General features: G+C 36.7%; 1 protein-coding gene across 1 annotated transcript in view; it reads right to left on the reverse strand.

Annotated features, from left to right (window-relative positions):
* Positions 1-18,074, reverse strand: part of DNAH3 (dynein axonemal heavy chain 3) — a 53,035-nt gene extending 34,961 nt beyond the window's left edge. Inside the window, exons 1-24 of the mRNA XM_064726136.1 lie at positions 17,967-18,074; positions 16,346-16,453; positions 15,363-15,567; positions 15,069-15,096; positions 14,403-14,583; positions 13,692-13,881; positions 13,008-13,203; positions 11,971-12,096; positions 11,060-11,255; positions 10,630-10,809; positions 10,116-10,252; positions 9,850-9,955; positions 9,113-9,291; positions 8,638-8,822; positions 7,206-7,329; positions 6,490-6,646; positions 4,594-4,738; positions 4,102-4,313; positions 3,750-3,841; positions 3,210-3,324; positions 2,601-2,717; positions 2,241-2,420; positions 1,017-1,153; positions 178-379 (exon numbers count right to left, since the gene is read on the reverse strand). Of these exons, the coding sequence (XP_064582206.1) occupies positions 178-379; positions 1,017-1,153; positions 2,241-2,420; positions 2,601-2,717; positions 3,210-3,324; positions 3,750-3,841; positions 4,102-4,313; positions 4,594-4,738; positions 6,490-6,646; positions 7,206-7,329; positions 8,638-8,822; positions 9,113-9,291; positions 9,850-9,955; positions 10,116-10,252; positions 10,630-10,809; positions 11,060-11,255; positions 11,971-12,096; positions 13,008-13,203; positions 13,692-13,881; positions 14,403-14,583; positions 15,069-15,096; positions 15,363-15,567; positions 16,346-16,429 (3,474 nt within the window). The 5' untranslated portion in view covers positions 16,430-16,453; positions 17,967-18,074. The remainder of the gene's footprint in view (positions 1-177; positions 380-1,016; positions 1,154-2,240; positions 2,421-2,600; positions 2,718-3,209; positions 3,325-3,749; positions 3,842-4,101; positions 4,314-4,593; positions 4,739-6,489; positions 6,647-7,205; positions 7,330-8,637; positions 8,823-9,112; positions 9,292-9,849; positions 9,956-10,115; positions 10,253-10,629; positions 10,810-11,059; positions 11,256-11,970; positions 12,097-13,007; positions 13,204-13,691; positions 13,882-14,402; positions 14,584-15,068; positions 15,097-15,362; positions 15,568-16,345; positions 16,454-17,966) is intronic.
* Positions 18,075-20,177: the final 2,103 nt, after the last annotated feature.

Raw genomic sequence — 20,177 nt, forward strand, 5'->3', positions numbered from 1 at the left:
TTTTGCAGGAAATCCTTTTTATCCTAGAATACCAGTCTGCACTCTCATTTCCTGAACTCCTTTCATGATGTGATCCCAAATGGTTTAAACCTAATTCCCTCAAAAACATGCACTTTATGCAATGTATTATGTATGAATCTGATTTCATATAGTAAAATTAAAAAAAAAAACATTTACATTTGCTCTCACTGGATAGATTTTATCTATGAAAGGAACCACTTCTTTCTCTGAACTGATCATGCCTATGATCTCCAGATCTTCTGTGAACTCCAGTTTAGCAATTCCTTCAAAACACTTCTTCAAATGTGGCTGTACTCGAAGTGGATCCTTTGTCTCAGACAGTATTTCAAGCAGCTCATCATTAGACAGGAAAAAGAATCTGCCAGGAAAATACAGTTACTTTCCAATCATGAAAATTTCCATTAATAATCTACTAATACAATTTGGTTTATTATTGCTTAAGATACTAGTGTATCAGAGAGGAAATTATTATCTCAAATCCCTTTCCTTAAGCAATTTTTAACATTATAAAACTCATCACATCTGTTTTTTCAGAATTTCAAAGCAAAGGAAGAATAAGGGTTCTCAAACTCAGGGAGGGAAGACCAGATGGCTCCAGCCAGCCATCAAGTACCCTGTAAAAACCATGAATCCTGCTCCTTGTGATCATGAACAACTCCCACACATCACACACCTCTAAAGAGGGTGGGGCAGGGACATAATTGCATATCAGCCATGGGAAGGCTCCTTCAAAACTACCCTGTAGGTAATAATGCCTTTCTAATCCAAGTTTACATTGTGATAGACAGATCATGCCTCCCCATCCCCACCTGTTCTGGCATTTCACAACTGAGGAAAATGAGTTATGTCTAGAGATGAGAACAGCTTTTCATTTTTTGCTGCATGTGACTGTGTCCCACATATGTTTATAAAATGAGACTTTTAAGTTCAGTAGAAATAGTTTGAAAGAGGTTATAGCTTCTTGTTTCTAACTTAGGCCTGTTTCATTAATTTACCTTGGGAAAAATAATCTTTTCGACTCCAGGTAATTATTCAGCCCCTTCTGAATGTCCTCTAAGAGAGTATTTGCTTCCTGAAGTCTGTCTAACATCTTGGGTTGTTCAGTTGCTACAAGTACCTTTGTGTCTTTCACCTTTATAAAAACAAACACATAGCAGAAACTGCTTAAAATTGGCTTAAGTTCTACATTAAAATTGTAAGCATCAATCACATATATCACAGGAGACTAAAATGCTGTAATTCTTCTCTATAGTATGCTTTCATGGTATTAAATACATTTGCATTATTGGATAGTTTTGCTTTTCAGACTGTCAATTTTACCAACTTGAAATTCATAGACATTAATGAAGGAAATGTCAACAAATAAGATCTTTAGCACTTGCTCCTGTGTTGAGCTTGCTACATTGTTTTCCACTCACAAGTAAGTTTTATCAGAGACACAGCACATGACAATTATTCCCTGTTCTCTCCTTCTGGTAACTCTCCTCTTCAGAGAGCTCTGTTCCAGTACAGCCTCATCATTCTGAGAGTCTGAGCTGCTGGACAGGTCTCAACTCCTACTTAGCTACACTGATTATTTCAACACCTTTTCCATACAACCACACACTCCCAGTGTTTTTGACAAACATCAGCTTACACCACCACTGTCTGGCCTCTTACTCCACTTCTTATTTACAGGAATTGAACAGGTTACCAAATTGCACTTCCTCTTCCCATTATCTTAACCTGACACATTACTGTGACAGTCCATATTCACTAAATTTTTGAATAACCATGCTAATAACCTATTAGAGAATAATAACATTAAAAAATCCATTTAGTTGCTCCAAAAATGTGTACACCCTGTAAGTCTAATGCAAACTCTCTCTGTATCCAGACAAAGCTTTGTACCTGTCAGTGAAGCCATTACCACATCCTGAAAGCACAAATCATTCATCTTTCTACCTAATTCTGACCATTTAGCCATAAGAAAGCTGAAGAATTTATTCTCCTTGAGGTATGATTCACCCTTCAACACCCAGCCTTTACAGAAGTCTCAATAATTATGTAATCTACAATTTCACTGCAAGACTAGAATATGTTGGACTTTAGTAAAGGATTTTTCTCTCCTTCAGTACAAATACCCAACAGCAGAAAAGAACAGTGTATGCCCATGATATTAATAATCATGTTACCAGGTGTGCATAAAAATGCACAATTCATGAAATGTTAGCACTTACCACTTCTGTCATAATGTTTTTCCAGTATGAATCCACAATCTTAAACTTTCTGCCCTCTTCAGGCATTTGAGCTATAATATCTTCTGAACTAAAAATTGGTTCCAAATACAACCATGTTGCCTGACATTTTAACCAGCTATCTATAATATCTTGCATTAAACACAGCTTATCTTTCCAAGCCTGCAATGAAAACATTTAGTAGTTACGCAAAATTACGACAAGAAAAAAAATCAAAAAATACGAATATGTGTTCTTAGTTAACAACTGTCTAATGTCTTTTATCACGTCAAAATACCCTGAAGCACTTGAGGAAAGCTTTTTTTGAGACATGCAAGCTCAGTCAAACTGGCTTTTCCTTACCAGACATTCATCTTCTATTGGTTTGATGAAGGGAGAGCCACACACTGTCTGAGTCTTGACAATGTGATCATCCAGCAAAAGCTGGATGTCATCCACTGACGACAGGATGTTGATGTCCTGTGAACACACCACATTTTGGTAAGTCAGATGGCAGTCACTGTATCTCACCCCTCATCCTGCTTCCCCCTACTCTGTCATGTGAAGATATCACATGGAATCTCTTCTGTACACCTGTTTCAAAGGTCCAGACAGAGACTGTTTTGTGATAGGAAGCTGGTGCCTTCTGACTCAATCTTTCACACTGTGACTCTTCTTTCTTCTGGGCAAGTTAAAATTTTGCTATTGTCCAGCTTTCCACACAATACTGGGGAAGTCCTCAGACTCACAGATTTGTTAGGATGAGCATGTGAGATTACAAGCTCTCCAGACACTTAAGTTCACATAAAAGGAGTTACAATAATGGAGGCATTTGCTCAGCTGTGGGTTAAGATACAACTTTCCATTGGGACACAATGAATCAGCAGCAACACCCCTCTAATATTTCTCAATTGGTATTCAGAGTCAAAGTAATTATTTTCAGATATATATATTGATTTAGTGTTTACTTACAGTATCCCTGTACTTGGACAAACCAAAGTGCACATTGACCCACTCTGATTTCATTTTCTCTATTGATTTCTGCAAGGAATACTCCTTACTTGCAGCTGCTCCAATAGGTTCTATTCTAAATTGAAATGAAACATACATTTGAAAGGTTTTTGTAACATAGCTGAAGAGCAAAAGAAAAAAAGCAGTTGCAGGTAGAGCTGCATACCAGACTACCTTTCATATTAATTTCTTAATATTATCTTAAACTCTTTCTTCAAGGAATATTTTTCCACTTTCAGCTTCACCAAGTTAGAGATATTGACATTAATTGGAAGACAAATACAGACAGAAAATTCTAAATCAGCAAATAAAGTGATTTAGGAATACAACTGGATTTTTATGCCTCTGTGCTACAAGAACAACTGACAGTTCACACCTTGATAAATATAGCTGATTTTACAGCATGTTCTAACAGCATACAAAACCCCAAAAGAACTAATATTTGGTATCTGATCTATTAAATACAATGTCTAAAAAATGAGACTAGATTAAGCTTCTTACTCTTCAATAAATTTTGAGAGTCCACGGTCCAACATGTATTTAAGGTTAGTGTTTTCATCTGGACTGATCTCACATCCTACAATTTTACCAATCTGAAAATAAAGTAAGAAATAAATCTATTATCAAGATGTCTTTTTATAAAATACTTTCCAACAGCAAGCAACAAATTCCAACCAAGTATTAGTCCGACACCCTAATTTGCTTTTCTACCACAAATTATTAATTTAAAGAAGCTTTTGCCTGTGACGTTACAAATTTCAAAACTGCATCTATCATGTCACAGGATAAAAGATATTGGACTGACAGTTTCTATGGAAGAATATTTCCCCAGCTAAAGCAGAGTTTAAAGTACCTGCTGCCAGTGTCTCTGCTTCATTCCACGATTGCAGACAATGGACAGGACAGGAAGATGCTGTTTAAATTTATCAAGCTTGAATTTCATGGATTCTGCCATGCGCCTGGGCACAGGCACATCTGGGAAGCTCTTGCAGAGCTTGTACATGGTCCTCCACATACTTCCAACCTCTTCAGTAACTTCATCAGCATTCAATTGCAGAAGAGGTCCTGAATACAGCAGCACAAAAAAAGCACAGCAGGCACTTCAGCACAAGGAGATTCCCAGGGTGGTTTAATTACAGCTATTTTTCATCATTGTCCTTTAACTGGAAATCAACTGTGCTACAAAAAATTATCTTCATGCAAAATCCAAGTCAGTAACTCTATTTCACACTGCTTAACAGCATTTATTCCTTAAAATTATTTTCTCATGACTAATCAACCCTCTCAGTTTCTACTTAACTAACTGCAAATAACACGTTTCTTCAAATGAACATCAAAGCCTCACCATTCATCCATTCCTCAGATTTGATATGGAAAGCATATGCTGTTACCCAAAGCTGCTCATAAGGTTCTTTGGTTGTAATTATAGATTGCAAGAGAGGAAATTGACTCTTCTCCTGCCCAAGCAAACCTTCTTCATAAGTAATACCCTTTAGGGGGAAAAAGAAAAGTATGTTATTCCCATCAAAAATTCCTATTGTTATTTAAACTTCTCAACAGACAATACACAATTATTTGACATGTCACAGATCTGTTGATATAGGCCTGTGGATTTTAGGTCCATTAAGTAACAGTGTTCTTGAAAATTCCCCTGGTCCTTTCACAGAATCACAGAGGTATTTTCCAACCTAAACCCTTCTAAGATCAAGTCCAATGGTTAACTCAGTATTTGAGGGTATCTTGTACTACTCAAATAAATTTTAAAATCCAAATCCATTTTAGAATACAATAACGTACCATGGAATTCAGTGAAACAAGGCTCACAAGTTTCCAATCCACAGTGAAATCCAAATGTAAGCCCCTCAGCTAGAGAGGCTTTTAGGATTTTTTTTAAACTTGTGAATAGATTTTTTCTTTTACAGAATTATCTGGGAGCTCCCACCAAAACAGGTGTTCATTGCTGTGTTTATTCATGGTAAGATATTGTCTTCATCCAAAAGATTTTACAGTAAAAATCAATGTGCAAAGATTTAGATTTTGTAAAAGTATTGTCATCTTCATTTTACAGGTAGGGAGGTGAAGCACAGAGAAATGCTGTCTGAAATGTAGACACTGAATTCAGATTGAGTCCTGAGTCTGTGCTTTTATAATGCTAACAGGCCTTTCATAAAACTTGTAATCATTCAATATGAGCTGCAGGCAGAAAAAACATAAAGATTCATATTCTAAGATAGTATTTAAACTCATACATTGACTGAGCTAATTGTCATGTCATTTAAATCGTGTGGATACACCTCTCATTGCAATCATGTATTAAGTAACTTGGGCTTAATCAGTTGTTCAGATCTACCTATAACAGCATATCCATGCTGTAAACTCACACTAATTAAATATACTAGATGCATTTAAATCAGATTAATAGTGTTGATGTGCAGGACTACCAGTTTATTTAAATTCTAAACTCAATTAATTGGTTCCATTTTTTCTTTTGAGTGGGACTTAATTAAAATCTTGACCCTTATGGCTCCATATATGGAGAAATTTCATTCTCTCACTGTGATTTAGAAGATTAATTAAGCCTCACAATGCCTGTGGGATCTCTCAAAGACAACCCTTCTAATTTCCCAGCAGAGTCACAGCTGAGACAAACTGTTCAGCTTGGGATGATACAGTAAGTTGGAGAGCCCTAAATAAAATCTAGACATCTTGGTCTCCAGTTTGTTTTTTAGCATTTGAAATTCATGTTATGTGTTAAAATGTATATTTAATGCCTATCAGTGTTAAATAGAAATCATACAAACAGTTGAAATACATTTGGGTTTAATTAGAGAACAAGCAGAGGGGCTGAAAACACAGCTACAGTGCACAAATTGCACAAATCATGATTCAGGAAAAATGCCAGCTCCCTTACATTGTGCCTCTGCCAACACTGCCAGAAGAATTGTTTTCTCTAGATAGCATCTTGGTACTACTGACTGCTTGGAAACACTGAAATTTATTATTTCAATTTTTAAAAGTCCCTGAAATACTTTTTCCCAAAATTTGCTCTTCAACTCAGTAGTTGGGACAAACCAGCATATAGGCACATGAAGATATTTGCCACATCTTGGTGAATTTGGAAATTTTAAAGCCATCTTAACAATATATGGCCAGAACACTGAAAAAAAATCAGAGCAGGAACCAAACTTTTGCTCATCCAGCACATTGCAACCCACTCCATACTCAATTAATAAATACTAACCTCAAATTCTGCCAGAGCATCAGCTATATTCTTATTTAACTTTTCCAGCATCTGAGTATTCTTCCTCAATTCTTCTGCAGTCACAATATCTCCACGCTTTTTGAAGCTTTCTAAGTCTTTATTATAAACTTCAAGAATTTCCCTAAACTGAGAACACCTAAGATAAAGATAGCTAAGGTAATATGATGTTGTGTTTCATTCCTTTTCAGGCTTCATTTATTTTATTAATTACAACAGGCACTGTCACATGAAATCTGATTCAAACACAGATGCCAGTGACAGCTCACTAATCACTTATATCAATATTATGCAGTTCACAGGATTAGAATTCAAGGCTCATTTTCAACCCTCACAATTGATTTACTTTACTTATATTTGCTACCTCTACTACCTGGAGAAAATAAAGAAGAGTGAAAACAATGTAACAAAACTATGTGTACTGCTGTACTAATCAATATACCAACATAAAATTATGAATATTCTGGACCAATCCTCCATTCCTCCTTTCAGATCTATTGAAGTGTAGGGACACTCAAATCCACCCTTATCAATAGTAATTTTCAGAAATCTCCATAATACTACAAGCTAGATTTATTCCTTACTTTCTCAGGTTTCTTCTAAGTTTTCCTTCTTTGAAATTATCTCCCTTCTACTCATACTGAGATTTTTTTTTTCTTTAAAAATACCCAGTGAAAAAAAATTACTTAACACCATACCTTTCAAACAATGCCTTCTCCACCTCAGCCCTCCTGTCATTCAACATATTTTTACTGTTTTCAAATATTTTCTTTATCTCATCAAGCCAAAGGAAAACTGTGCTGTTCAGGTTTATGTCCTCATCTAAAATAAAAAATATAGTCACCTTTAAGAAAATACCCTTTAATCAATGATTTAATAGAATGGTTATTATATAAGGGAATGGCTACTACCAAGCAAATAGTTAAACTATATTTAGGAATAAGCAAAGAAACTGGTGGCTGGATTATCTTTACTGCAAAGAAACTCTTCCCTAAAACAAGTCTGATTGACAGCAAAACTGTAAAATCAAGTAAAGAATGTGAAATTACCTAAATAAGATGTTAGCTAGGCAGAGACAGTTAGTGAGAACAGGTATTCCAGAATATCAATTCCGTTCAACTACACACAGCGAGACCACTCCTAACTAAATGTATATTATACCTACAAAAGTTGAATAAATGTTTAAACCATTTCTAGTCCTCAATCTGTAAATGCTGAATTATTCACAAAAGCTAGAGCATCACAACTACAAGGTGAGCACACATCTCCATATTCATACTTGTTTGTTTGCCCAGTGCACTTAGGTCATTATAACTAATGTAGGACACAAGTTTATAAACCCAGCTACAGAGAAAATGTAATTATGAAATACTGAATTGCAAACACTCCAGTCCAAAATGTAACAGAAAATTGTCCTGGCTTCCATAGGCATCCTAATTTTCATCACAAATGAAGTCTAATGAACATGAAATATCCTTGTTATTTCTATCATTGGCTGATCCAAGGTGTATTCTGCTCAAGGAAACAGTATTGTCCTGACACTAAAATAGGTCTGCATTCATTTAACTGCTCTCCCTTTTTAGGTGCAGCAAATAACAAACTGCATCTGTGAATTACATTTTTGCTTTGGATAAAAACACAAACTAAAAGTAACTTCTCCAGGCGTATCCTCAGTCTTAGAGAACAGCCTTCATATTAACTAAAACCAGCAAACCATGACAGCAAAGAAACTACAGGCCTGTTCTGATCTAATCCTCAGCTGCAGAGATGCAAGTTCTCACACTTTCTACATGCTGTCATAGAGCCTTTGGACATGGCTTTTTGGATGGCTTTTATGTGGAGAATTTTTATTTAATTACACAGAGGTGTAACATCATTTGGCCAGATTACAGAATATTGACCTGATAATACCTAAAACAGGTCAAAAAGCTCTGTATATGTGCCATTCCTCTAGCATTCCTTGCTGCACTGGTACATTCTGGCCTCTACTGAATTCTTTTTATTTATTTTCTATCTCTTTTGGAACTTTCCACTAGCACCCTAGAAGATGCAACATTTAGGCATGCAAAGCTCATTATTTATATATAAATATTCTCATATGGAAATTTTATATTCTGTAGTTAGACATACCAGAGAGATCAGCATAGTCCATGAGGACTTGCAGCCTTTGTGCTGCTTTTTCAAGATCCTTTTTCAGTTTAATAACAGTAACATCACTGGATTTCTTTAAGAATGCTTCAGATTCCACTAGCTGTTCAGTGCTCTGAGGCACCTCACTCATTCTCTTTGCAATAAAGTCAAAGTCATCACAAATTCTTCAACAAAAAAGAGAACAGACATATCACTGGGATTGTAAATGAAGAGAGAGGCAAGATCTAGTAAAATTATTTTGTCTTTGAAAAAAAAAATAGATTTCTTCATACATTGAACTTTTTTTTTCCCCTGTGAGTTCTATCCAAAGTTCCCTGCTCAGCCAGGCTGCCCATCTTGTACTTGTCTGGTCAGGACTAAAAACCCCAGCAGATGAGTAAAGGTATCTCATATTTATACAGACATACAGCAGCACTGCAGGCAGACACCAAGAAGCTCCCATGCAAACAGGTACCTTTGATTTAACCGCCTGTTTTCCATCACTTCAAATTCAATCAATGTGTCTTTGAGATTCTGGGTCCGACTGCAGAGCTCCTCATTCAGTTGTAGAGCATCCAGACAGAACATGGCCAGAGGAACAGTGATATCCATAGAAGCAATCTCTCCTTTCAGTTTTGTGAAGCTGTCAATCTTCTAAGAACAGAATATAATAAATCTGTTATTTTTCCTGAAAGTCTACAGCTGAAAAATCTGACAAAACTAATAGTTTCCATCCAACAAACTGGATCATTTATTATAAACAGAAGTAGGAAAAGTCATTTTTATCTTTCCAGAGACCTGAATTTATCCACAGATTCCAGGGCTGAAAGCTTTGCACAGTAATTTGCCATAAGAGGGAAGACCCCAAGCTGCCTAGGGAAGCATTTATCCATATTCTAACTCAGGGATGCAAAGGGAAGAATAGACAGGGCTGACTGAGGACAAAACATTTAAAAGGCAAGCAAGCTGCAGATTGACCAAATACTCTGGGCAGCCTTTCTGCTAAGAACAACAGAACTGACAGAAGGTTATAAAGAAACCTCCTCCTACACTTGCACAGCAGCCCCAAAGTAAGGGGCTATGTAAATTGAGCACTCCCTAGTATTCGCAAGGGTGAAATAAGTGATTTGATCTTGAGGCAATAAGTTAGGAAGTCATGTGTGATGTTTTAGCAGCTGTATGGACATGCTGCACTTGTCAGGAACACATTACCTCAGTTAAAGCATCTAAAGAAGGAACTTTTTCCAAAAATTTTGAGACATCTTGCCGTGATTTGTTGTTCAAAAGATTGCTGTACTTCTTGTACACATTTAAATACCTTAAACACAGAAGACCACAAAAACAAACATAAGTTTCTGATGCAAGGTTTTTCTATAGAAAGAAACATAAAATACACTCAAATTTTCTATTTAGTCAAATGGACAGTGCTATGAAACTGAGGGTTTGGAAGGGCAATGGAGTTACCAGCCAAAACTTACTTCTGTGGACCAACTATGTTGCTTTCATAGATCTTTTCAAGTTTGTTTATATAGTCTAAAAACAATGACTCTTGTGGCTTGACTGTATTAAGAGTGAGATCACCTCTTCGTAATTCCGGAAATAGAATTTTCTCTACCTAAAGGAAATCATTACAAACACTGTAACAAGACACAGAATAGCAAAATAAATTTTTAAAAAGTATTCTATTACCCATTCCCCTACCACATTAAAAGAATCACTATTTGGTAAAAATAGTGCAATGTGAAAATGCTCTGATCCATAATTAACACTTGGTTACTCATAGTGAGAAAACTATATGAAAATCAAAGCAGTGCTTCAATATAACCTGAATCTGAAAAATGTCTTCTATAACCAAAAGGCTTATACAGTTCATGATTCACAATCCTCATCTTTATCTTCTATGTCAGTCTTCAGCCTCATTCATAACTTTTTATATTATAGCTAGTTGTTATTAATATTGTATTTTGTATGCAGCTATAACTTATCCAGCACCTTTGGGAGCTCCTCAGAACTCTGCAGGATCTTCTGGAAGCAATGACTGATTAAATCCCAACATGCTGGCAAAGGTGGCTCAAAGACAATATCAGGCTCTTTCACACGGAGCTTCACTATGAGTATCTGAGACAGGAAGAACTGCATTCCTTGATATGGCTCCTCAAAGTCATTGCCACCCTTAGGGAAAAGAAGGGAAAATTTACAAAGAAGTGAGCTATAGGAATAAAATGAAGATCATTCAAGCAGTTCTTGACCATGCAAAAAATCCACTGAGTATAGAACAAGCCTTTGAAGGATACAGACATTTTTTTATGGAGGCAAGAGTCATTTGGGACATTTTACCCTTCAAAGAGCACTAGGATTTTATGGCTATATGAACTATCTTCCTGTAAGACAGAAAACTACACATATACCTAAAAGCACATACCTTGTGGATCATAAAAAATGCAAGAAGATCTTCTAAGGAGTTAATAACCATTTCACGCAATTGTAATGACATTAGAGCTGCCACGGAGCTAAAATAGCTTTCAACTTTCTTAGAGGAATCCGAGTCCCTTTGAGGAGCAAAAGGAAGCCACATATTTTTCTTATCAATAAAAATAGATGCACAAGTTGGAATCCACCTACAATGAAATAATACAAAGTTTTTAAAGGTCTGTTAGTCTTACTTTGCTCCTTGCAACGAAATCTAAACTCAGAAATCACCCAAAGAATGAGTAAAATCCAAAGGGCTAGAAGAGAATTGATAATTAGATATCAAACAAAACCTTCCAGGACTTAGAGGAAACCTGAGTTTTAAAGCTAAGGATGCTTGTTATAATGAACCACTATGACTAGTTTAAATTAATAGTAATAGAAAAAACAATAGTAAATTATACTGTTTTATTGATTGTGAAACAATATTCAATTATTAGCATTAAATGAGAAACAAGTATGTAAGATATCTCAGGCAGCAGAATACAAATACTTTCCATCATGTATCTCATATATTCTCTTTCTTGAATTGACTGATTTCTGTAATTTAAAAAAAAGATTTTCCATCAAGATTTTTACAGATATAGACTCCACTCCTCTCATGGCCAGAAACCTTCTGAATTCCAGTCTCCATTTATTCATAGTTTATTACTATTTATTCTTGCACAAGCACTCCTGCAGCTCCAAAGGCTCTGACAGTGTCCCAGTGTTTACTCCTCTGAGGGCTATTCCCCCCTTTGCTTTGGCACCCTTTGGCTGGGGCTGCTGTCATCTCCATCTAAGATCTGTTTTAAAAACAGGCCTTGATATAAGTCAGACCCTGAGATATTCTATTTATCTACAGCCCTCAGAGCTGGCACTGACTTGTGCTGAAGGATATCCCGAGCTTCCAGGCAGTGCCTCCGAACGATGCCCTCGAACTCGGTGGGCAGCAGGGGCAGGCGGCCACAGAGCACCTCTGCAGTGCGGACAAAGCGCAGGTGGCTGTACCTAGGGGAGGGGAACACAGACAGATCCTCAGGGAATCATGTTTAAAAAAAAAAAAACCTCCATGAAATATAGTCAGCAAGGTCTCAAGTGTGTTAGAAACACTAAAAATGTAATTTCATTTGTAAGTATCACTCCATCGCCAAGCTGTCCAACAAGTGCATTCCTGACTGGGTTTTTTATCAACAAACATAAAGAGTTTCATAAATTTTAGTTGTACTTGCTGTATTTAAAACTCTTAATTCTTTGCTAAAATTGCTTTCTCTTTTTCCTAGATTCATTGGTGTATCCAGTCCTTAAAGAACATACAGAATGAAACCAGCTGCTTCTATTCCATATTATTAAGTAGCTATCCTGACTACTCTATGGGGAAAAAAATGAGATTTCAGCAGCATGGCAAATATCACAGTGTGTAACACACAAGCTTAAATTCCTGCGAATGTTTCTTAAATGCAAAACCAGCTCTCAGAATTACTAATAATCATATTATCTTCCTAAGATAACACATCTGAATTTTCAAGTGTCCCCAGGGCAAATTCAACTACAAATATTTGAAAGATACTCAGTTTTAAGAATTAATTTTGTTCATAACAGCAACCAGGATGAGAATTCCAAATCATCATTTACTTGAGCACTGGATCTTAATTTAGGCATAGCACCTTTTAACAAAGGGGATGATCTTTTCATATCATGTAACACATTCTTTCAGAGATTGCAGAAAACAATCATTTTATGCTGAAATTCTTAGAGGCTCAAAAAACAAGAACTATTTAGAAAATAGACATATTTTACCACTTTCTATCTAGTGGCTCCCCCAGGATTGTCTGTAGAGAAGTCAGCAGATGCACTCTAAGCAAATCATTAAATAAAAACATGCTACATTTCATTAAGGTCCAATGAACAAGCCATCTTACTGAGAAAGCCAGAGCTCTTGCAAAACAGGCATCATTGAATTCACTATGAACAGATTGCTTTCATTCCAACTTTTTGACTCTTCGTAAGAGCTGTGCCATGGGACCGGTGCACAGATAATTCTCCGGGGAAAAGGGCGTGGGGTGCTTTGAATAGAAAGTCTCTTCCTCTCAGCTGGATCCAACAAGATATAATCAACTAGAACAAATCATATATATCATGGTTAGACTGCATATGTAGCTAAAAAATACATTCAAAACCACTGTATCTTCATAGTTCAGGAAGAAGTAGAATTCTGCACATTTAAAACTAATATAGTTATATAGTTATTTGTATGTTTTTAGCATAAATTACAGCACAATAAACAAATCACAAGTTTAACTCTAAAATTATTAAAGGAGGGGGAAAAAGATAATTGGTCCTGATTCTAAAAATAGGAGACAGGAGAAACAATTTTTCATTCCATCTCTCCACCTGATAGGATGTAAGGTTTCATAAATAGATATTTGTTGACATTGTTGAGTGCTATATAGCATGCTCACAGGTTATTTTCTCTCAGAGATCTACTGTAGTTCTACTGACCCCAAAAGAATTCTCCATGGAATGCTAAGAATAGAAGGAGATTTGTTTTCAAAGGGCAGTAAATGTCTACACAGTTAGAACTGCTCAGAGATTGTGAGTCTTACCAATGGCTTTCATGATGCTGATACGATAATCATTCCTAATCTCTCCTTTTAAACGTGCCAGGTATTCCTCCGGCTCTGGGCCAGGAAAAATGTGAATTGGAAAAGGTTTTAAAATTTTTTTCACCACTTCCTTATCCTGAGGTGCCAGCATGTCTTCTCGCACTCCATTATGGATGTAGTGACAGTACCGCTAAAAAATGTTTCAAAGATTACACTTATTGTATGAATTTTGTGACAGATAATTAATTACTACAAAGTATTTTTAGCTTTTTCTATCACTTTTCTGTAATTGAAAGGTGTTTGAATAGAATGGATTTTGGGTATCTATCTATGCTCCTTTTAAAGCACTGACATCTTTTACAACACTTCCACTGGTGTTGATGCAAGCACATAGACCACTGGAACTCAGTTCAGCATATGAAATTACTGATCAAAAAAGTACTAGAGAGCAACATGGTAAGTTAGGAATTTGGGAAGATACTTAACTTGCAAAGCCTTTACAAAAATCAGAGCAGCTACAAATGAAAGAGTTGACAATATTTAACAGCAGTTTGCTATACTGAGTATTTGCATCTCCTAATCCTCATGTACTGCCTGCTTTTCTCAGCTTCCTTTCAGTAAACAGTTTCTAGATATCTTTCAGATGATTACTGCTGCCTTTCAGATGATTACTGCTGCTACTTTCATCTTAAAAAGAAATTATATAAATACCTCTAAATCATCACTTGAAGGTATTTTTTCTCGCTTACTTATCTCCTTCTCATGTAAATCCATAAGAGCAAATTGTTCTTCTGGGGTCAGGGGCTGGTTGTTTGTATAATTTATGACATGCAGGTCTGGTGTATGAGCAGGTACACTCAGTGAAATGCGACTCACACTCTTTAACAAAGAACTTTTGAAAAAAAGAACACAAGTTTAGTGCATAAAGAAGCAGTAATGTATGACACAGATTATATAAACCATTTGTGCTACACTGAGGACAAGTATGACCTATGGAAGTATTTCAATTATTCAATAAAAAACTCTCATTAAAATTGCATAGTATAATATACTACTTTAACATAAAGGATGCAAGCATGCAAACCTTACAACTGCCCAGTATCATTCAGAGAGGCAGTATTTTATGAGCATATCAGAGTCAAACATACCAGGACAGTTATTTAGGTTGCCCAATATCATAATGTATTTTCATGCGATTATCTTATTAAAATCTTGTGACTCAAAAGCCAGTCTTGATGCAGGTACATTTTTTTGTGGGGCCTTACCTTCTCATGCTTGGATGCTTAACGCAGCATTCAGTAAAAAGAAATATTAAATCACAACTGAAACCAGATTTACTGTAATAATCTCTGTCTTTAAACCATTACAGTACATTACCTGTCAGAACTCCATCGCCTCTTTTTCCCTGCAGTTTTAAATCTCAGTTAAGAAAAATCACATAGAGACATCATTTTCAAATAAGATATTTCATATTGGTGAAAACCAGAGCTAAGATAATTAATCACATAATGAAATAAGAAAAAAATACAATGTCACAGAGAAGCACTGTATGTGATTATTTGGAGGGATGAACATAACTAGTAAATGCGAAACATTTATTGAAGTTATGCATGTATTGGCAAATTTGTCTATACTGACTCTGAACTTATAAACACATTCAAATATGGATACACAGTGAAGGCTGTGATATCTCTATCATTGAAAAGGACTTCATTTTTTTGATATGTTTCAATTTTAAATCCCGTGCAGTAAGAGTGTAGTTATTAGCTATGGAGTCACTGGGGCTTCGGTAGTGCGGCTGTTCTTTGAAGGGAGCTGCCAAAGTCCATGATGTCTCCTGCATCAAAGGAGGATAACGACTTTTCTCTAGAACAAGCTGAAATTGGGAAAACAAAAGGAAAAGTTTTACAAAGCACAGAAATTTAAAAAGCCTTCTTAGCGCCAGAACAGGATTAAACATCAATTAGTACAAAAAGCAAATACATAGGTCAGACAGGCATTTGACCATCCACTCATTCTCCACAGGAATAAGGATAATTTTACAGAACACCTCAGTCATACTTGGGTTTGGGGTTTTTTTTGCATAATCAAGGTATTTTTTTATAAATAAGAGAGGACGGTACATTATCTAGTTCTTTCTACTCCCCCCACATCTCTATCTTGCTTCTTTTCTTCTTATATTTGCTTAGATTTAGAAAATTCCTATTCCTTAGGCCTCTGTTAATTACCTATCTACTTCGAACACTCAGTCCTTGTAACAGCTGAAGAATAGTACAAGTTAACAAATTCAGCTCTTGTCTTTCTTTCACATCACAGTAAGGATTTGTAATAGGTTTCTTTTGTCTGTTCATTCCATGTTTTCTGAGGTGACTTTCTGATGGACTTTTCATCAGTCCTGATGCCTGAACTTTACCAAGATAGCTCACAGGCAAGTGGGATGCATGTCTCAAAATACCCTCAGAGATAAAACACAAGAGATACAATGAATATAGTTGGAATCATTGGTTCATTAAGACTGGAAAAGATCTCCAAGGCCATCAAGTTCAACCTTTGACCTAGTACCACCATACCCACCAAACCCCACTGCAAAGAATGGGAATTTGCCAGCTCATGGAATGTGTGCATGCCCTGGCAGCAGGGGAGAGAGCACATACCTCATACAAGCCTGGAGTTTCATCTGAAGCAGAAGCAAGTGTGCGCTGGAACGGTAATTTCACTGACTGCTTTCGACGACTCATACTGCACGTGGAACTGTTTCCTGACTAGACAGAAGTGAAAAGCAACTTCAAAGATGTTTATGAAATACTCTGTTTCAAAAAAGATTAATGAAGAAGGAACAGAGTCCTTCAGTTTTCATCGAAAATTACATATGGCAGCTTTTTGAATTTCAAGGAAACAGCCATTCTTTCTGGTGGGCTCCTCATTAAAACATATTTTTTGCAGTCATTTTATAAAACTTCTAAACACCAGTAAATGCCAGTTTAAAAAAAATCTTATTTTTATATCCCTGAAAACTGCTTAAAATTAGTTAAATAAATTATACTAAAAATGCCACATGTTTGTAACAGTACAAACTCTGGACATTAGAAAGTTAAATCCTACCAGACTGACAAATTGACAGTGAAACAGTCCAAGTTGTGTGAACTGTATTACTGGGGAGAGGAAAAAATCCCTCCAGATTATTTTAATGTCTACAAGGAGCCAATTATAGAAGAAGCTATTACCAGGATGCTGCTGGGAGAACAAATTGCTCACAAGTACTCTGCAAAGTGTTGTACTACAAATGTCAGGATATCTGACATGTTTTAGGACTATGTTTCACCTCTTCAAGGTGACAATACTTTGACATGGCCTCCAGGATGCCATACAAAGTTCTGTCAGGATATATTCAGAAAATTATTAAACCTCACAGTGTTTAAGATGCTTTTGGATGGCAACCTTCCTTAGTACAGGCCACAGCCTCACCCATAGTCTGTTCTGAGTTTCCTAAACCAAACTTGTTTAGGAGATTCCCAAAGAACAATTTCCTGAATACATAGTGACACTGAGAAAAAGGAGGTGGAAGTGTGTTGTATCTGAACACCAGTGAGTTAAATCACCATGGAAGAGGAAGTTATTACCCAATACAATGTTTGAATAGGATATAATTTTTTTTAAATCCTTTTAACACACTTTCAGCACATGGTTATTGCTTTCTGATGTATCACTGAAAAACAAGGCTGCTGGAACCTAGTTTCTAGCAGACAAAATTGTGCCTTCTGCAAAGTAAAGTCCATTTAGAAATAAGATTTGAGCAAGGACTGATTTGATTTACCTCCTTGGTATTCCTTAGCATGCCTGCACACACACAGAAATAAAGACATTATCACTGCCAGACATAACTCATTAAAGAGAGCAGGAATTCCTCTTGATTAATGACTAAAGGATTGGGCCTTAGGGTACTTTAAAATGAATAAATGATGCAGTTCATTAGGATATCCATTCATTCATTCTTAAAGGTAGAAGAGTCATTAAAAAAGCCATCGTTCATCCTAAAACAATCCTGACTTATATGCCAAGTAACATTTCAAACATCTAATATTTGAACAAAGAAATCCTTAATAAAAAGTATGTTATAAAGGATTAAGTCCAAAGAATATTTAACAAGAACGTGTGTCTTTTAATAAGCCTTCTTGCAATACCAAACCACTAACCACCAGTAATGGCCAATTCCAATTGCATCTGAAGTTTTGACAAAGTTATTGATCTTTCACAGTCACAGCAGAAGGAACTTACCCTCAGGAGACTCAGGCTCTCTGTTGGCTTTATTTTGTTTTGACTTTTCTGTTTGCTTAGAATTTTTTGGTCCTCTTCCTCAGTGTGAACATCCTAGTTACATGCACTGAAAAAGAATGAGAGGTTCATTTCAGGTACTACACAAGGTGTCCATCAGCTTCTATCCCAGTCGCCAGGAAGAAGAAAAATCAGCTCTCACATTCTTTGTTTACAACAATAAGCTCTCTCTTCCTCCAAACCCCCATGCTCTTTTTTTCACCATTCCTCTCAAGCTCACTTTTCACCTCAATCTTTCTAACTCCCCCCAGATACTCTTCAAGCAAGACTTTCTTAAACCCTGCCCTTCCCACTTTCTCCAACACCAGTTTCCTCCCTGCTGCCTGTTCTCTTCTAATGCCTCAGGGACCCTGGGCCCCCCAGCTGTGTTTTACAGCAGAACCACACATTAATTGCCAAGAAAAACAAGCCCAAGTCAAAAGAAATGGGAAAGAGGAAAAGAAAGACACCTGCATGCCTCACCCATGCACAGGATGCACAGTGAGCAGGGTAAGGGCAGGTACTACCTGCAGGCGCCCTTGTTACCAGTCCCTCTGCCTGTCACAGCCTGGTGAACTGCTCTGACACTGCCTTTCAGCCCTCAGCTTGGTTGCCCCAGTTACAGCATAGCTGGTGCTTGGAGACAGAATTCCCTCCTCCCCCAGCAGAGAGGAAACAGCCCCTTTCAGTGTTGTGCCAAGCTGTGGTCAGGGAGATTCAGTTGTGGAACCAGTGAGGAACTGTACAGGCTCCTTTTACCTCTGAAAGTTATGAAAAATGTAGTCCAGAGATACCTGAGATATTCTAATTTTTGCATGAAAGCACTGCACAGAGCTCTCAGAGCACTAAAGGTCTATAAACCCAAATTGTCTTAAGAAGAATGGAAAAAAATATTCAAGAGTCAAAACCTTGAATCCAAACACCTCTGCCACTTTTCCACCATTCAGAATCAAACCCCATGAAGATGTGAACACAGCAGGTGGGATAGTCTCAATTCCCCTAAGCCTGTCTACATTTGCCTCCCACTCACAGTCATCACCATGTCCTGAAAGAGTCTTCCATCATCCTTCCACAAATGGGAATTACAACCATCCAACATGAAATCTAGCATAGTCTCTTAATAGCTACCCTCAAGAGGGCCTTATACATCTTCTGCCAACACAACAAGAGTTCAATTTTAAACCTTTTCCCATCATCTTTGCTATTTTTCATCCAATTTTCTGTGAGCTGTGAGAATGGCTGATATTCCTGAGTTAACAGCACAGTTTTCCTTATGCTTTGCCCTTATACCACCTACAAGTGGAACACTGTTGTTGGCCACTGCTCTTTAAACACGGGCCAGCAGTGCAGGGTACAAAACCAGCACTGCTGCTGCTGCTAATTGCTTGGCTAATGTGTGCTGCAAGTCTCCAAATACTTCAGTGCTGGTTTGCAACATGAGTATTTTCCTGCTAATTGGAGCTGACACTGGCATGAAGACAAGCTCAATTAAGCAGCAGTTAAGAGTAACTACTGTTCCTCTGTGCACATCAACTTGGATGCTCGTATATGCATGCCCTTCTAAGTTGAATAACTTATCTCTGCTGCTTGAAAAACATTAAAACCAGTTGTTTTGTATAGAAGATTATATATGAATTTTTAGCAGTAGAGGTAATTATGCATAGCAAGAAAATAATTTACTAAGAAGTATGAGACTATCTTCAAAACTGCAGCTTGAAAACAGCCAGAAATTTAAAATCTCCAGTATACTTTAAACTCAGCTCCATTAAACTTTATAGTGCCATTATCACTGAGTTATGTCACTCTGCAATTCTGCCAGTAAGTTTTCCCTATGTTCACTTTTTTAAAAAGTATACAAACCAACAAATTTATTATGACATATCCTAGCGTACCAGGAATAGCAATCCACTATGCACTTTAATAATATGAGAGATGAAGACAGTAAGAGCTTAAGCAAAATACACTTGCCTTGACCATCCTCTTTTTGCAGGTATCTTGTGCTAGGCTTTTAGACTCCACACAGTCCAGATATGTGTTAATATGGAAATCCTATTCCCTCTGTCTACACAAATCCTGGTATCTGCAGAGATCATTGAAATCAGCACCTCAAAGATACAGAACTCCACCAGTCTGATAAATCTAACCCCCCATACTTCATAAAACCTCTTTTTGCAT

The sequence above is a fragment of the Zonotrichia leucophrys genome, chromosome 14 (assembly GCF_028769735.1).
Source record: "Zonotrichia leucophrys gambelii isolate GWCS_2022_RI chromosome 14, RI_Zleu_2.0, whole genome shotgun sequence".
Taxonomy (NCBI): domain Eukaryota; kingdom Metazoa; phylum Chordata; class Aves; order Passeriformes; family Passerellidae; genus Zonotrichia; species Zonotrichia leucophrys.